The sequence below is a fragment of the Cheilinus undulatus genome, linkage group 20, assembly GCF_018320785.1.
Source record: "Cheilinus undulatus linkage group 20, ASM1832078v1, whole genome shotgun sequence".
Classification (NCBI taxonomy): Eukaryota; Metazoa; Chordata; class Actinopteri; order Labriformes; family Labridae; genus Cheilinus; species Cheilinus undulatus.
This window is the reverse complement of record NC_054884.1, coordinates 14,317,873-14,335,101: the sequence shown is the minus strand read 5'-3', so window position 1 is coordinate 14,335,101 and position 17,229 is coordinate 14,317,873. Positions and strand designations below refer to the sequence as shown.

Below are 17,229 nucleotides of genomic sequence, written 5' to 3'. Positions count from 1 at the left end.
GTTAAAATCCAGTTAAGTCATGTTGAGTTCTGAATAACCAGAGGATATCAAAAACAGCATATTCGGTGTAAATATCTCAAACTAGAGTGAGGTAGTACTAAAATTCACTAAGCTGCCCCCTGTCAAATCAACCCTATTTCCAACCAGTCTTCACTCAAAACTCCAAATCTTGCATGGTCAAACACAACTTTAGAGTAAACATACTAAATCGCAGCTCCCTCTCTTGTCAATTCGATTGACAGGATACATATAAAACACTTGTGTTGTTACAACACATCAGCAAGATGCTCCCCCATTTCTGATATCAGTCTGAACTTTAGGCTTCATGTTGCCATGGCTGTGTTTGCTGTGCTTCCTCCTTTAGTTAGCTTGCCTTTTGATTGGCTTTTATCAGTTCCACATAAGATTCCTGCTCAAGCCTGCATAGCTGGCCCAAGTGCACACACACCCAAAAGGATTTCTAAATCTAATTATCGAAAATGTTCAATTTCTATGATTTAAAGTCAGAGTGGCTCAGATTGTGGTCCGAACAGATCAGAGAGGGAAAGACTCTCCTAGCACACTACAGGAAAATCTGTAAAGATAACCTTTGGATTCACCTGATTATCAGGCCTTTACTGACTGTAGTACAAAGAAGAAATCAGGCAGAAAATCAGCACGATTATCTTGTGTGACAGGATTTAGTCTTGCTGATTTACAGGCAACATCTGAACATGGCATCCAGATGTACTATTCATTAATGTAATTTAAGCACACTATTTAACATCTCCCTGTTTTTGTTATATCATGCACAGCCACATCCCAGCTGAGAATAAAAAGGAGAAAATCTGGTGGAGCGGCATGCTTTTAGAACACAATTCCATGTTATGCTAGACATGTTAGATATTCAAAGATAAACTGCCTCTACTTATAGATGTCGTACCTCTCTGCATTTAAAATATTTTAGCGTCTTTGCAGCATTTTTCCATCATGTTGGTCTTACAGCTCAATCAGCCATTCCTACTCCTTTATTCATCCCCGCTTCCCAGTTTTTTCCATTCTCTAAGGAGACAGTTCATCCCTCTATGACTGCAGCTCCATCATCCATGTCAACACTGATCTCTGAGGCCTCTAAAGCCTTGTCTCCTTCTCGTCTTTTCTCCTTCATCCTGTCTTCATTGCAGCTCTCTTCCAGTGAGGAGAACTCCTTCTGTCCTCTTGCTGCTTCACCCCTTTCCGTTTTATCATGGGCGCTGCTTTTCAAGCAGCTCTGCTCTGGTTCTTGACGTTGTCCTGACTCACCTGTCTCCTCCAATTTAATAAGACTCAGAGGGGCCTGTGGACGGTGGTCTGGAGCATTGGAGGGGGTCTCCATCTCCACTTCCACCTCCTCAACTTTCACATGCACTGCATAGACTGCACACACACAACCATGTCAGCATTTTATCCAATAAATCATCTTAGAGAAAATGTACAAGAAAAGAAAGAGAAATGTCTACTTACCCTCCTGCTCCTCTGGCTCAGTTTTAGGCTGGATGAGAGGAGCCTTTAGAGGAAGTCTTGGTTCTTCAGGCACAGGAGGACTGTAAATGCTGGGGGCTTCAGGCTGCCTATCATGCTCCTGACCAGCATCATTATCAGCATGCTCCTGAGAAAGCCTCTTCCTGCCATGTTTCTTTTCTAAAGGAAGAAAGGCAAAATGATGAAAGATTGTCCTGAAACATTTGGATCTAAGAGAACAATAGTTTTGAAACCAGTTTCTGTGGCTTCACATGAAACGTACTCTTTCTCCCCAATGTGACGGGCTTGGCTTTCTTGCCTTGTGCAGCCTGGCTTTCAGATAAATTTACTGGAAAACAAAGAGGAAGATCAAAAAAAGTCAACCCACATTTAACAATTGTAGGCAAGAAATCGCCCCTCTAATTAAACACCAGGGGATGCAGCTATTAATACCGAGCCCAGGAGGCGGCTGCAGCTGGTAGCCCACGAGCTCACACCAGCCGACGGGGTAGATATCCGGGGAATCGTGGTCAATCCACTGGTCGAATTCGTCCTCCCAACCGTCAAAGTGGATGAGCAGCAGGCGGCCCACGCAGCGCTTCACGGTGGCCACACACACCAGGCGAGGCTCCATCAGGTCCACCGCTTCCAGCTTCATGTTGGGGGAGAAGCCATGACCTGGGTAGTCCTGAAGACAGACACATTATGCATTCACACCTCAAGTTTGTTGGTAAAAAAAAATAAAAATAAATTTGAAAAAATTGAAAAAATAATAAGACTGAACCCATAGTAGTTGTGAAAATGCATTTACATTAGGGTCTGGAGCGGGACAATCTTGGTCAACCAGTAAGTTAAAGACCTACCATAAGATGTTATAGAAAACACTGTCTCACACTGACTTTTAACCAACTTTGAATTGGAAAAGAAACAGTTTCAAGCCTCCTGACAAACAGCTAGAATGCACTGGATTGCAGTTAAATCAGCACTTTCCCCACCAAATGCAATTGGTGATAGACAAAAAAGCAGGAAAACTTTAAAGAGCACAGAACACGCCACAAAATAAAATATTAACAGCACAAATTTATAACTCACAGTTAGGGATGAGTATGGAAATTAGGAACCAACACATCAAATACCTGACATACCAAATAAAAACACAGATTTCAGTGCTTCGTTTCAGCACCATTTACCCTGACAAGACCTCCGTCTCTCCAAATGAAAGGTATGAATATATACTGCATGTTCTATTGGCATTATTTTTAAAGATATTTCTCCGAATTACTGAAGAAACTAAACAGCTTTTATTTGCCTGCTGAGTTTAAACTTTTTCAGGCACTGTTTAAGCACTAGCACCATTTTAAAAAGTATAATTTTAGCACCGGTATCAGAAAAACCCAAAACATATCGAACCCTTCCTGTGTTTACAATATCTGCATCCTAAGCAACATCTGTATGAAAAGTACCAGTAAAGACTTGGTTTTATTACATTACAAATGTAGATGTTTTATGGCCCCCAAGCACAGCGAACATCTAATAGGGTTTTCTCTCTGCTAAATGGTCTCTAAAACTTAAATGTCCTTAATTTTTATACATTTTTTGTTTTACCAAGTTATGGCTTTTACCAATCATACCTTTATGATTATCAAAAATGTTCTCAATCTCTTTTGTTTCAAATGCAACATTTTTATTTCTGTATCTGGTACTCATGCATATCAAGAAGTTATTTCACATTATAAACCACTAGCTGTGTAATTAGTTTAGCAGTTTTATTTCTCTGGACTTTTGTTTCAAGTATCACAATGTCTGTCCAGTCTCAGCCTGTACAGCAAACAAGACATGCTCCTTACTGGATGCCAGTGTTAAATGTGTTCACAAATTCCCTGTAGTAAACTGTGTAGTGCACATTTTAAACAAGTAAAGTTTAGAGTGTTTAAATGCCAAAATTAGATTCCTGTAAAATCATTACATGAAGTTTAAAACAGCAAATCCAAATCAATGTTATTTGCCACAGACACACTGAATGGGCTAAAGCCAGCTGGTGCACTGTTTTAAACTGTGGCCCGGTTTACTGGAGACTTAGAACCACATGAGATGTTGATGAATGCCTCTCTGATGGCTGTATTCTGACATTTTAAAGACAAACTAAACAAAGAGGTATTCAGGAGGAAGGCTACCTAGGCATATTATGCTTTAAGTTCACTGGCTTTTTACGAGGAAATGCCTCTTTCAATCCAGATTTGACAAATTTTTCTGTTTTTGAGTGCCATCTAGGTGACTCAGCTCATTTGACAGTCACTGACATTTGTGTCAAGTCAGATAATTCTCTTATAGTACTTTGTTACTTTTATGTCTCCTAAATAAACCTTTAACATAAGTAACCGCTAAAATGCATAGAAGCCTAATCATAAAACGGTGCTTCTGCAATCCAGTGTCACCTCTGACATTATGGAGGCTGTGTGTCTGCAAAAGGTCAACATCCTGTCTGTAGCTTTAGATGTGGAAAGTGAGTTTTATATCAAATCTCTAGAATTATTTTAGCTTCATTTTGAGGAAAAAATGGAGCCTGTACTGCAGTGTCCAGCAATTAAGTAAAGACTAGACACAAAGCTAAGTCCCTGTAACAATAATAGCTGTCGTCAGTCTGCATGCAAACAGCAAGAGAAGAGGGAAAGCTGCTCTGCTGCTTTTACCATTGTATACTATGATCATTGTGTACAGAAACAATAACAATATCCTGATAACATTGTTACATAGTTACCTTAACCTTTCAACCCATCCGTGTTGTTGCTGTCAGATAACAGAAACTTGTTGAGTTACTTGGTGAATGTTTGCAGCACTTACGACATTGAACAGTCTCTTTGGTGCAGCCTGAGCTTCAGTCTCCTTCAGGTATTTTTGCCAGGTGAAGGTCTTTGAGTCATAGTCTGCCAAAAACAGGACATCAAAAGGGATTAAATAAATTTTATACTGCTTGAGATGTTTGCTATCCTCATTTGTGGATTCTTGGCTAAAACCAATAACTTACAATATTCGGATTAGAGTTGTCATAATACCAGAATACGAATTTTGATCTGGAACCGGTATAAATCAAACAATATTTACACTTATTTCAATACCACAGCAACAAAAAAGTGCTCCTAGCCACACAAAAATGGTTAAGTTAGTTATTTTTTACTTCAAACAAGAACTCTAGAAATGATAACTGAATATCAGGAGTCAACTTATTGTGGGTCAGGTCAGTTAATGAAGCTAATATTTTGCTTTTGATCAATTATTTGTTCCTTCATTTTATTTTCTGATGTCCGATAACTTTTATGATTTAAAAGTGCAATACTATGGCTCTACTGCAGATTGCCAACTGCTGTGCTCATTCTACTCGCTGCTTGTGGCAGCTCTAGGTTGAAAATGTAACCGTAAATCTTTTTTCTTTCCCACAACTTTCAGTACTATCAAAGGCAAAAATGATGGGCATTGTATCATAGTATTTTAAAAAGTATTGACACATTAAAATTTTTGACCACCTCAGTGTGGCTATATGTTTAGGAAAACCATCAGAGGATGAATAATAAAGTATGAGTGAAAGTGTGAGCTGAAGCAGAGACAGAGCAGAGTTTATGTTTACCTGGAGGTACAGTCAGAGGGATGTTGTTCTTCTCACAAAAGCCCACAGGAAGGAGTGCATGAGAGGAGGCATGGAAACAAAACCAATCAGAGCCATTGTTGGTTATCATGCCATCGATGCCCACCATCAGGTAGCCGTCTAACAACACCTGGAAGGAGTCAGAGAAGAAGAGAAAAAATAAGCTTTTGTTAATGTGTTTATTAAAGCAGGCAGGATCATATGGACAAGACAGCTGTTTTACCTTATGCACAGTGGCCACAGAGATGCTTCCCAGATTAAGAGGGTCGATGGCCTCTAGCTTCATTCCCTCCTCGAAGAAACCCATCTCCATAAAGACAAATCTGGGCTGTAGGTCACACAGAGATGTGATAAAGCTAGGATATGTGGAGTGTTTTAAAGGTAGAGAGCGCAGACATTGTAATGTCATCTTTCAAGTTGGCTAAAAAATGCCATCCCTGCAGCTCTCTGTATGGTGAATTTATCCATAGCAAAGAGTCACAGGGACAAACGAACTTGGTATTAACCCTGCTTTCTCACCAAAATCTTTGATAGTGTCCACAACATTGGGTGGGATGGAAAAACAGCTTTGTCATGTAAAAGGCTCTCAATTAAAAGCAGTTGTTAACTGGTTTTACTTTTGTATTTGAATGCATTTAATCTGACACTTCCTCACCTTTTTAAAGAGCAGATTTGAACTGTCCAAGTGCCCCTTTGAGTTCGCAGCTTCCATACTGGTTGCTGTAATCACAAAGAAGCATTTTCCCACTTTCATAACCATGTCAAAGGTGTACATTAATACAAAATGTGTTATTCTTAAGTATTCACATTCAACCAAAGCCAAAACCGGCTTTATCTCTACAGATGATACAGTAGGTGACTAATTCCTAGAACCTACCTGCTTCTTTAATGTCATGACCCACTCTGCTGGACCAGCCCATTGGGTGCAGAAGGGGACTCCACATGTGGCACCAGAAGTCGAGTGTAACGTTTGGAGGGGCGTCACTTTGGTCTGCGTACACCAACCGCAGACGACCACCAACAATCGAGTCAATGAGGGCAACACGAGTCCGACTCACATGCTTGGGGTCCACCACCTCGACACGCATACCGATTCTGAAGGAAGTCCTCATGCTCTCTGCAAGCTAGGAAAAGGAGAGAAGGAGGGGGGCAGACATGCTGATCCATCTGCATTTCACTTAATCACATAAACTGGATCATTTGACTAACGAGGTAAATTATAGTGCACCAGCATCCAGATTTACCTTCAGGTAGAAGTCAACAGGTAAAGTGTCAGCCCCCACCAGCTTCTTCATCAGGTAGCCTTTCCAGTCTAAGATGTCCTGCTTCACATCTGTGGACCCATAATTTGTAGAGTTAGGGCAGATCCCATGTCTGAAATATCAGATCTAGGCCATTTTCAACTTGTTAAAACACATTAACTTCAACATTAAAGCACACTTAAATCAGCTGGTCCAACAGACAGGATGAACTTCTTTTTACCCAGTTTTTTTTCCAGTCTACTGACAAGTCATTAGGGCCCAGTTGTTCAGAAATAATCTAACAGGATTAAAAATTTTGGATGGATTCATATTTTGAAATTGGGTTGTTCTTGGTTATTTGATCCAAAATACCAGGATTATAAAGATATCATCAGAAGGCTGGACTCATGATGGGTTACAGGAATGCAAGTAAACCATTAAACTGGTTGAACAATATTATAATATTAATATAATATATAATATTTTTATAATAGGTTGATATTTAAGACTTCTTTTATCATTTAGTTGAACATTGTATAACAAAACAGGCAAAGCAGATGAAGTGGACACTAGGGTTGTAAAAATAGGGGTTTGTGCTCAGAAACTATCTTACAACATAACATCAAACATGATGTATGATTCAAACTAAATTTTATGATCATTCAGTTTTTGGTGCCCTCCTGTGACGATAGTGTTAAATCCCCTTTAAACACTGGTAATCCGGATTTGGTTCTCCTTTAAAATCTGTTTCTGGACCTGCAGTTCTTATGATTGGATAGTCTAAGAGTGACCGTGGTAGATCCATTGAGGAATCGTAAGTTTTGAGTTCATACTCACCTTTAGGTGGCACCAGCAGCTTGCTTGTCATGGCGCACCATCCAATCGGGTTGAGCTCTCCTGAAACGAGGCTGCACCAAAAATCATGGCTGCTGTCATGTTCAAAGCCTTCATATCTTAACAAAGCTTTGTATCCTGACAACAGAACAGGAGAATCAGTCTTATTAGTTATTGTGTGGAAGTTTGGGAAACGCATACAAAACAATACAGATCTAATCTCAATCTTCACAAGGTAAGTAAATATAGTTTTTCATATCATTCTGCACACTTCTCCACCATGGTGAATACAGTTTTCAGTGAAAGTTTACTACTATTATATGTTTTTTACCTCTGTATTTCATTTATAGTTCTTTAAATCTTCAAAATGAATAATAAATAAATGAAGTACACCAAGATTTAAGTTACGACCATGCAAGTGCATTGCTAAAACACCAGACCGTTATAAATGTTTTCATTCAAACTAGATACTGAACTGTAACGATGAATGATCTCTTCTAGGCAATGTACTACTGTTTTTATGAAAGGCCCTTAACCAATACTTTTAGTTGTTTTTTATGTTTTTCAAAGAGCATTTATTGTACGGTGTTTAAGGGGTCCATCCTGGGTAAAAAAAACATGTTCTTGTTGCTTTTTTGTTTGTTTTTTTGTCACAGCTTTTGGTGCATGTTTGATGGTTATCAATAGAGATGCACTGTTGGTGAAAATCAGGGCTAATACTGATGTTTAAAATCACTCCCACAAGCCATTTTTTCTTTCATGTTAGACCACAAAAGCGGATCAGAGTTTGTTCAATTGTTCACTTCTTCCACCCTTAAGAAACCTCTACCCTAAAACAGCAGTTAAGTGTGCCAAATATCTGCCACTGACATTGATTCTTCACAAATTGTTAGCAAAGGGCTGATATCTGTCTAAAGGCCTGATACTGACATCAGTGCATCCCTAGTACTTCACACCTGTAGATCAGGGGAATGAAGAGAACACTTGGTAAGACCTTGTACCTTTAATGGTATTTGCAAATGTATTTACAATAAAAACAGAAAGGAAAACCACTAATTAAAACTACAGCCTTCAACAAGTTTTTAAAAACCTCCACAGACTAATTAGGAATATGATAACACTGAAATATGGCAGCTTATTTATGCTTTATAATACAAATACCAGCCAAAAATTTCAATACCACCAAAAATCATGGGGACAGTGTCACGGTGTGGTCAACAGTTCAAGCCAGGCCAGCAAAGCAAAAAAGGAAGAGTACCTTGAAACATGCCTGATATTTTTCAGTAAATAATGTACAAATAACTTTGAAACTATAAACAAGTATGATGTTAGCTGGCCCAGGCACAGTGACAGACAACTGCAAGAGGACATCTGGGAGAGATTGGGAGGGAACTGCATGTCAGTTCCTCAGCAGCGGAGGAGAAGTGGTCTGTGTGAGACCGCGCCCTCTAGTGGAGGATTTCTTTTTAATTTTTGCACATCAATCGAGTATATGGGTGGTGTGTATATCTTTTAAACTGTAATAATCTATTTTCCTACATCAAGGGAGCATAATGGGATTTTAAGACCATGTAAGTGATAATTCCATGGTATAAAAGAAACAGAGTGAATGCTGTACACACCTGCAACCTGGATGACAGTAGCAATCCAGTAGACTTTACTTGGCAGGACTGCGTTTGTGTTCAGGACTTCCACCTTCATTCCTACATGAATGTCGTCCCACTGGGAGCACAGTGGAGCCTACAGGCAGTGTGAAATAGAAAGAAAAATCACAAGAAAATCTTTGCAAAATTCAGAGTTAAGTGCTACAACTTTTTGTCTATATCCAATTTGCCATTATTTCCAAACTCAATTTAACAGATATGATACTTATACACACACCTTTTCACTGTTAAAAAAACAAAACAGAACAATTGTCTGCAGTGCAAAGAGGCTGAGTCAAGATGAGTTGAGAAAGTAGCTGGGAAGTAGACAATCATTCAGGGTTCATGCCGGCCCCTCTTCAGTGGTCAGCACCCTGATATACATTTTGCTAATATTTAAGGTCGGTATTAGATTCATACTCCTGATATCCATGGCCAATATATGGCTATAAATACTGGCAGATCTGCTGATAGCAATATCATCCTGATAATGTTATGCATCCCTTGTCTGCTTGATGGTTGAAAGTTATTATTTATTCGTGAGTGAAAATTACATAGCAGAAAAGACTCACATGTCTGAAGCAGGACACTGACACAGCAAGAGATGTTTCTTTGTCCAAGTAAGCGCCCCACTCAAAACGAGTAGAAGTTGCTACAGGAAGGAAAGGAAAGACAAAATAAGTCTTTATAATATTTATAAGGTAACTTGGATTTTTTCAGTGAGCAGCCATGAATAAAATATTCCCTAGTAATCATCAAATTCAGGTATAAAGTGTCTTTGCTGTCAGCATTTAACAGTAAGATATAATACAATTCACATTTGCATTAGAGTGTTCCTCAGCTGATTCAGCTGGCTACATAAAATATAATAATTTAGGACAAAATTACAGCCCGGATTCTCTGAGCATCTGATGAGGTTTGAATATGCTTGTGCGAGTTTGTACTGTGCTCTCACCTTCTGATACCAATGGGACTGAAGGGGTTTTGTTCACCTTGTTCAGCACTGTAGCTTTCTTTGATGGGGGCTTTCCCTGTAAAGAGATTTAAGTTACAAGTCATATTTAAGATGTTCTTTCATAAATGGACCTGGTGATTTGATCTTTGATGATTAATTTTCTTTAAGATATAACTTCTGGAACATTATTATTGGTTAGGTATAACCACATTTTTTGCTGAGAATTGTATTGAAGATCAAAAATCCTGAATCTGTGGCAATGCTGTTCAAACCCATGGTAATATAATTATGATGAAGAGACTGACAACAAAGAAAAAGCTAAATGTGTAGTTAAAAAATTAAAAACAGAAAGAGAACAAATGAATTAATAAAACGTGTGGAATTTTAAGGTTATAGCTACATTTAATCCTACAGTAACTTAAAAATGCAAACTAAGTTTGAAGCTAAACACTACAAAATATTGACTTAATAAAAAATATGCAATCAGATTTTAGATAACATACAGCCTTTTTAACTTGTTCCTATTTTCCTTTATTTTTTGTAATTTAATAAAAACTTTCTGCATGTGCAGCCAGTGAGATAAGATGGGAGGGGGCGGGGAGATATTTACACCCTTACAATGGTTAAAGACTAACACATCCTTAATTGCTGTTTGTAAAATAGTTTTATCTGCAATGACCATTCTGAGCGGTCTTACCTGATTTTTAGGTGTAGCAGTGCTTTTTAACACGCGTTCATCTTTCTTATTGTGTCCCGGTGGTTCATAATCGTCGTCAGAAAAATGATCATCGCATACGCGGCGCTTCTTCAACGCTGCTCGCGGCGTGTCTGGGTCTATTTTCAGGGCAAGTAGCCACAGACTTGTTACATAAATATCTTTCATCGGTATGTTGTGAAATATATATGGCAGCAAGGAAACTTCGTTCCTTGGACAGCCCGGAAAATCACAAATTCCATAACTAACACGCACCATCCTTGAAAACCTCGACAAAAGTAAAGTTTCAGACTGATATTGTGGCAAAACCGCTCTTCCGCGGTGAAATGTAGTGCGCGGTGAAAGTTCAGTGTCCAAGGAAAAGCCAAACTAGCGTTGACTGGAAAAATATACTTTAGAGCGTAAAACTTAACTACTATTAATCAGTTCAAGTTGGCTGTTTATCAGCTGCTGAAATATGTTTGTCCCATCCGTTGAAGCACCACGCGGCCTAACTTCCGGTGCTCCTTGCTGTTGCTCAGGTAGACCAAAAAGCTTCAAACAGGCAACGTAACGCAAAATAATAGCAAGGTTTGTACTGAGGCTGTGTCTGTAAAAGTTAATTTTCATTTTCAAATAAGAAATTTAAAGGGCTAATAGCCCTTTAAATTTCTTAATTTCACACTATGCAGGGATACATTGTTTCCATCCTCGCATACATGAGCGCTTATGTACCGTTTTAACACATTGTACTAGTAGTTAGACATAAACAGTGAATTCAAAGTGTTCAGCCATACAGGCCTTTGGAAAACTCCACTAGTAGGGGGATGTTTTTAACTCCGGCGCGCCTTTTCTTCTTCTCTCCTTCTATTTTTTCACCGGCGACCGGTTTAGATGAGGTAACACTGCTTCCCTTTGGTCGTAGTTATAATTTGAGGATAATTAAAACAGCGGAAATAATACGAGATCAATATGAAAGTGGTATTTTAAAAATTACTCTTGTAAACAGAATGATAAGATAAATTTAAGAATAATTACGAAGGCTGCAAAAATTGCTTATTATTTGGGCTTATTAGAGCTGAAAGTACAATCGGTATACCACAATCCCTTTAAGTCTTCATTTGTCTTTTCACTTTTTGTCTTTCCTGTGTAATAATAGTTCCAAAATATAACATTGTGTGTAATACATGTACAGTACCTATAAAAAGTATTCTCCCCTTGGATGTTTTTATCCTTTTACTGATTTTATAAATCAATCATGATCAATATAATTTCTTGCATGGTCACTCAGAGTGTGAGGACAGCCAGGCAGATTTACACATGTGCCATATTCCTTCTATTTTTGATAATGGATTTAACTGAATTGTAGGGGGATGTTCAAAGCCTTGGGGTTGTTTTGTTCCATCCCCTAATACCTTTTTTTTTTTTTTTTTTTTTTTTTTTTATAACCTTGTCTCCGAGTTGCTTGATTTACACATATGCCACATACATTCCATTTCTTGATGATGGATTTAACTATACTCCTGGGGATGTTCAGTGTCATGGTATTTTTTTTTATCCATCCATGTGACCAATACATTTAAACCTTTTCTCTTAGTTGCTTGAAGTGTTCTTTTGTCTTCGTGGTGTAATGGTAGCCAGGAATATTGATTAACCAGTGACTGGACCTTCCAGACACATGTGTCTGTATACTACAATCCCTTGAGACACATTCACTGCAATCAGGTGATCCCCATTTAACTAATTTTAAGACTACTAACACCAGTTTGGCTGGATCTCTGCTGAATTAGGTCAGTCACTTCAAAAGACACGTATATTTATGCAATCACTAATTTAAACTTGCATATGTTTGATTGACATAACTTTTTAGAAATCCGTTTTCACTTTGACATTACAGATTTTTGGCAAAAAACGTCAATTATAATGATCATGATTGATTTATTCAATCAATAAAAGGGTAAAACATCCAAGGGGTTGAATACTTTTTATACTGTTGGTGCTATATGCTGATGGAGACTGCTAAAACAAGAGGAATTCTCTTAAGCGCTTTGAGCCTTCAATCTACCCTGCAATCTACCCTGTGAGAGGAACTAACTGAAAGAGGCAGCACTGTTGCAGTAAAGAGGATGAGAAGGACTTTAAAATAGAGGAGTGCAGCTTTGTGTGAGTTTCAAGACAGGGGAGACAACAGCTGGACAAAGACCAGTAGGCGGTGCTTTAGGAAGATCAACCCAATACTTCTTTACTTTAATTAAAGAAGTAAAAAAGCTACACAAGAAAATACAACAAAGGGTGAGTTTCTCCATGAACAGATGTAGGTTGGACAAATATTACTAGATTAAAGGGATAATAACATATTTAGTGATGTGTTTTATGCCAGAAGTAAAGAATATGGCTTTTGAGAAGCATCAGGCTGGACAATAAAATTTTATGTTTCTCACCTGCAGACGTGCCAGTATGGAGCTCTTCTTGGAGTTTGATGAAAATGAACGTGAACAGGATAAACTGCAGAAACGCTTGGTCCTTGAAAAGAAGCTGCTTGATGTGCCAGTCGTGCCACACATCTCACACACAGCTGTAAAAATAAAAACAAAAATACAATTTGAATACATCATCATCTAACTTTATTACTTGCCCATATAGAGGAAATCTGATGATTTCTTTTATTAATAAGACTGATATAATCTTTGACTTTTAATAATATCAACAGTAATTTACAATAAAAATGAACGCTAGCCAAACTTTGTTCTCTTGTTCATTCCCTTAAAACTCACTTGGTCTATTCTCTCCTCCATCAGTGTCATCAAACTGCATGGGTGTCATTTCATTGTGTTGTTGGTTTTGAGACGAGGACAAAAAGACAGCACTGATATGAGTACAGTAACACAGCACACATGTAAAAAAAATCTTGTAAAAGCTTATTATTCAAGATAAATGATAACTTCTACTCACACTTGTGTTAAACTCCCTTGAATCAGTTAGAAGGTTGCGGCGTTGTATAGCAGGTAGGCAATTATCGCAGCCCTCTCCGATGCAGACAGAACAATGCGGGCGCAAAAACACTGTAGGAGCAGCTCCAGGTTTCAGCTTCAGCTGAGCTGTTAGTGGTCTGGGCTCAAAATACTCCCTACCAAAGTGCTCGCTGCACAGGTAAGAGTTTGGTGTGGCGACCCAACTGGTGCGGGTTCGCTGGACTTGCTTCTCCCATTTCAAAAACTCTTGCTGGTCTTTGGGGAATCTAAAAAGTGTAACACCATCTTCTGATGTTTTGCCACATCCATAGGCGACACAGTGATAAGGCATCTCTGTGGTCACTCAAGAGAGGACTGTAAATACTTCAGAGAAGAAAACAGGATTTACAGCCAACACATCCTTTCTTCTGTTGAGTTGTTTTATGAGCACTGCAAAGGAAAGTAGCAATCATCTGTTAAAAGTAGTAAATACAACAGAAAAGACATTTTATCTTGGTTATTTTTAGGTAATAAAACACTAGAAATGAGTAAAGTATAAAGAACTCAGAGGGGAACAAACAGCTCTGTGTTAATCAGTGAAACATCTATCTTGATCTATACAGTGCATATAAAAAGTAATTACCCCCTTGGATGTTTTACACTTTTGTTGATTGTATAAATTAATCAGGGTAGATATAATTTGGCTTAAAAAATACAAAACAACTCTTGCAAAGTGAAAACAGATTTTCACAAAGTAATGTCAATGAAACAAAAATTTGTAAGCAAAAAAAGGGACTGCATAGTTAGTATTTAGTAGATGCACCTTTGGCTTCAAACACAGCACTGAGTCTGTGTTGATAGATCTCAATTAGGGTTGTACATCTGGACACTAAAATTTGACTCCATCCTTCTTTGCAAAACTGCTCAAGCTCAGTCAGGTTACACAGGGATCAGGCATGAACAGCTATTTTGAAGCCCAACCACAAATTCTCTATTGAGTTGGGGTCTGAGCTTTGACTCGGCCACTCCACAACCACCTTCAGAACCTTTTTGTCATTAAATAATTTCTGTGTAGCGCTCTCTGTATGCTTCAGGTCATTGTCTTGCTGGAAAATAATCTTCTCCCACGCCATGGTTCCCTTGCAGACTGAATAAGATTATCCCCAGGATTTTCCTGTATTGTGCTACATTCATTTTACCCTCTACCTTTAAAGCCTACCAGGGCAGGCTGCAGAGAAGCACCTCCACAGCATGATGCTGCCACCACCATGCTTCACAGTGGGGATGGTGTATTTGTAGTGATGTGCAGTGTTTGGTGTGCGCCAAACACTGCGTCTTGTCTAATGGCCAAAAAGCACCAATTTTGGTCCCATCAGACCAAAGAACTTTCTTCCACTTGACTATGCCTTATGGCAGACAGTGGCTTTCTCTTTGCCACTCTCCCATAAAGCTTTGACTGGTGAAGAACCATTACAAAAGATGATGTATGTAGAGTCTCTCCCATCTTGGCTGCTGAAGCGTCTAACTCCTTCAGAGTAGTCGTAGGTGTCTTAGCAGCCTCTCTCACAAGTCCCCGTCTTGCACAGTCTAGACAGATTTACACATGTACCATATTCATTCCATTGCTTGATGGATTTAACTATACTCCTGGGGATGTTCAGTGTCATGGTATTTTTCTTTATCCATCCCGTGACCAATACTTTTTAAACCTTTCTCTTAGTTGCTTGGAGTGTACTTTTGTCTTTATGGTGTAATGGTAGCCAGGAATTCAGATAAACCAGTGACTGGACCTTCCAGACACATGTGTCTGTTTACTACAATCACTTGAGACACATTCACTGCACTCAGGTGATCCCCATTTCCCTAACTCTGAGACTACCTGTACTGATTGGCTGGACCTCTGTTGAATATATGCAATCATTTATCTTACATTATATTTTTGTTTAATTTAAATTACTTTGTATGAATCTGTTTTTCACTTTGACATTACAGAGGGTTTTTTAAGCCAAATCATACTGACCATGATTGATTTATTAAATCAATAAAAGGGTTAAACATCCAAGAGGTGAATACTTTTTATAGACACTGTGCCAAATATTCTCAATCAGCTAAGGGATACAGAAGGACCTTTATGGCAATCACATCTATAGAAGATATTAAATTTGTCATTCATCTTAATTTTTTTCTCACTGTAATCATATCTTATCAATGAAAATATTATTTTATATCAACAATAATTTCAATATACATCTTAAGACATTATTTTACCATTCTCAACATAAAACAAACCTCACAAATCATGCATATAAACAATAAAACATTAGTTAACAGCCAAACTTCCAGCTACACACCTTGACCCCAGTCTTTGAGATTATTTGTTAGTAAACACATATGAAGAGCCACTACCTCGTTCCAAGAATAAATGCACTTAAAGGAATACTTTTTAATTGATTTGTGCTAATAATTAATAGTCAACCTTAAAGACAAGCTACTCAAAACAAACACAGTGATAGCTCACATGCTACCGTGCGTGTTAGCTAGTTGCTATTAGTGCTAACGGCACGTTTTTCAGTTCATGAAGCATAAATTCTCTTGTTTTTAATACCAAGCCAGCTACTTATTAAATATAGACCGTATAACACAATGCACGCATTGAATTCTTCTGTAAAACTGCAAACCTTTTTGATCTGGAGCTGAACTTCAAAACTGTACTGTGGGTATCCAACGTTGACGTCATTGACGTTTCCTCTTACGCGCGGACTAGGCATCATGGGAGTTGAGGTTTTGAACGGACCAGAGCTACCCCTGAGGTTTTTAAACTAATTATTATTCCAGCCTTAAATTTAACCAGCCTTCTGTCCAAAGTATGACTTACACTCAAACATGAAGTTGTTGGATAAACTTGATAGCGATATGCAGCTATGCAGTGTATATTTTTGTTCTCTTTGGTCATTTGTACTGAAAACGCATCTGTCATACTGATTTTTTAAGGCATCTAAATAGTGCAATGATTTTGATTTTCAAAGCTGCAGAGGTTAACATGATTAACATTGCAGTAGGTTATACATGAGGTAGATGTGATTATGTGGGTGAAAAACAAAGGTGTGGGATGCTGTGGGGGCGGCAGAAGCTCGGTCTCTAAGGGCTTGGAAAGGTTGCTGATTTAAGTCCCGGTTTGACCAAGTCTGGGACTTGGTCCAGCTGGTGAGGCACCATTTCATTCCCTCAGTCTTGCAAAGGTGTCCTTTAGCAAGGCACTAAACCTCCAACCACTGTGCACAGGCACACCTTCAATGCAGCATTCCCTACCTCTGATATCTCTCCATGACTGTATGTTCACAGGATCCTGTTTGTGCATATTCATGCTTCCAAAGTATAGAAAATTGAAGTTCTCCTTGAGGGAATTAAATAATATCTTAACTTATATCTTCTTCTTTCATAATTTTTACATGTAATGTACAAATGCAGAGTTTCTGACCCTATTTGGCTGGTGTTCATTTTCCCCTTCAGTCACTCCTGTGAGGAGAAACCCGATTTGTGCCTGTTTGCACCATTGCACAGACCTCTGTTTGCACTTTGAGAGAGGAGAAAGTGGAATAGATAAAGACCAAGAGATATTTAAGCTATGAATGGCGGGCTATGAACACAGAAGACTGCAGACCTTTGGGTTGGCTTCTCCTGGCATTTTTGGTAGCTGATTCAACCCAAGCTTATGGATTTTTCAGAGGAAAAACTAAAGCAGAATCAGAATCATTTTTTATTGCCTGGTACATTTTCACATACAAGTAATAT

At 38.5% G+C, this 17,229-nt stretch overlaps 1 protein-coding gene across 2 annotated transcripts; it reads right to left on the bottom strand.

Moving 5' to 3' along the window:
• Positions 1 to 54: 54 nt before the first annotated feature.
• l3mbtl2 (L3MBTL histone methyl-lysine binding protein 2) lies at positions 55 to 16,182 on the bottom strand. 2 transcript variants are annotated; one of them, XM_041815230.1, is made up of 18 exons: positions 16,116 to 16,182; positions 13,439 to 13,887; positions 13,261 to 13,294; positions 12,928 to 13,061; positions 9,793 to 9,868; positions 9,410 to 9,489; positions 8,817 to 8,934; positions 7,198 to 7,332; positions 6,364 to 6,452; positions 5,997 to 6,243; positions 5,775 to 5,839; positions 5,343 to 5,447; positions 5,102 to 5,249; positions 4,321 to 4,403; positions 1,933 to 2,167; positions 1,763 to 1,828; positions 1,483 to 1,659; positions 55 to 1,395 (listed from the first exon to the last, which is right to left on the bottom strand). In XM_041815230.1, the coding sequence occupies exons 2-18, from the start codon at positions 13,787 to 13,789 to the stop codon at positions 1,055 to 1,057; spliced, it is 2,484 nt and encodes an 827-aa protein (XP_041671164.1). In that variant the 5' UTR covers positions 13,790 to 13,887; positions 16,116 to 16,182; the 3' UTR covers positions 55 to 1,054. The 2 variants fall into 2 exon arrangements, with proteins under 2 accessions (XP_041671164.1, XP_041671165.1); XM_041815231.1 differs by lacking the exons at positions 12,928 to 13,061; positions 13,261 to 13,294; positions 13,439 to 13,887; positions 16,116 to 16,182 and adding an exon at positions 10,490 to 10,957.
• Between the last annotated feature and the right edge of the window lie 1,047 nt (positions 16,183 to 17,229).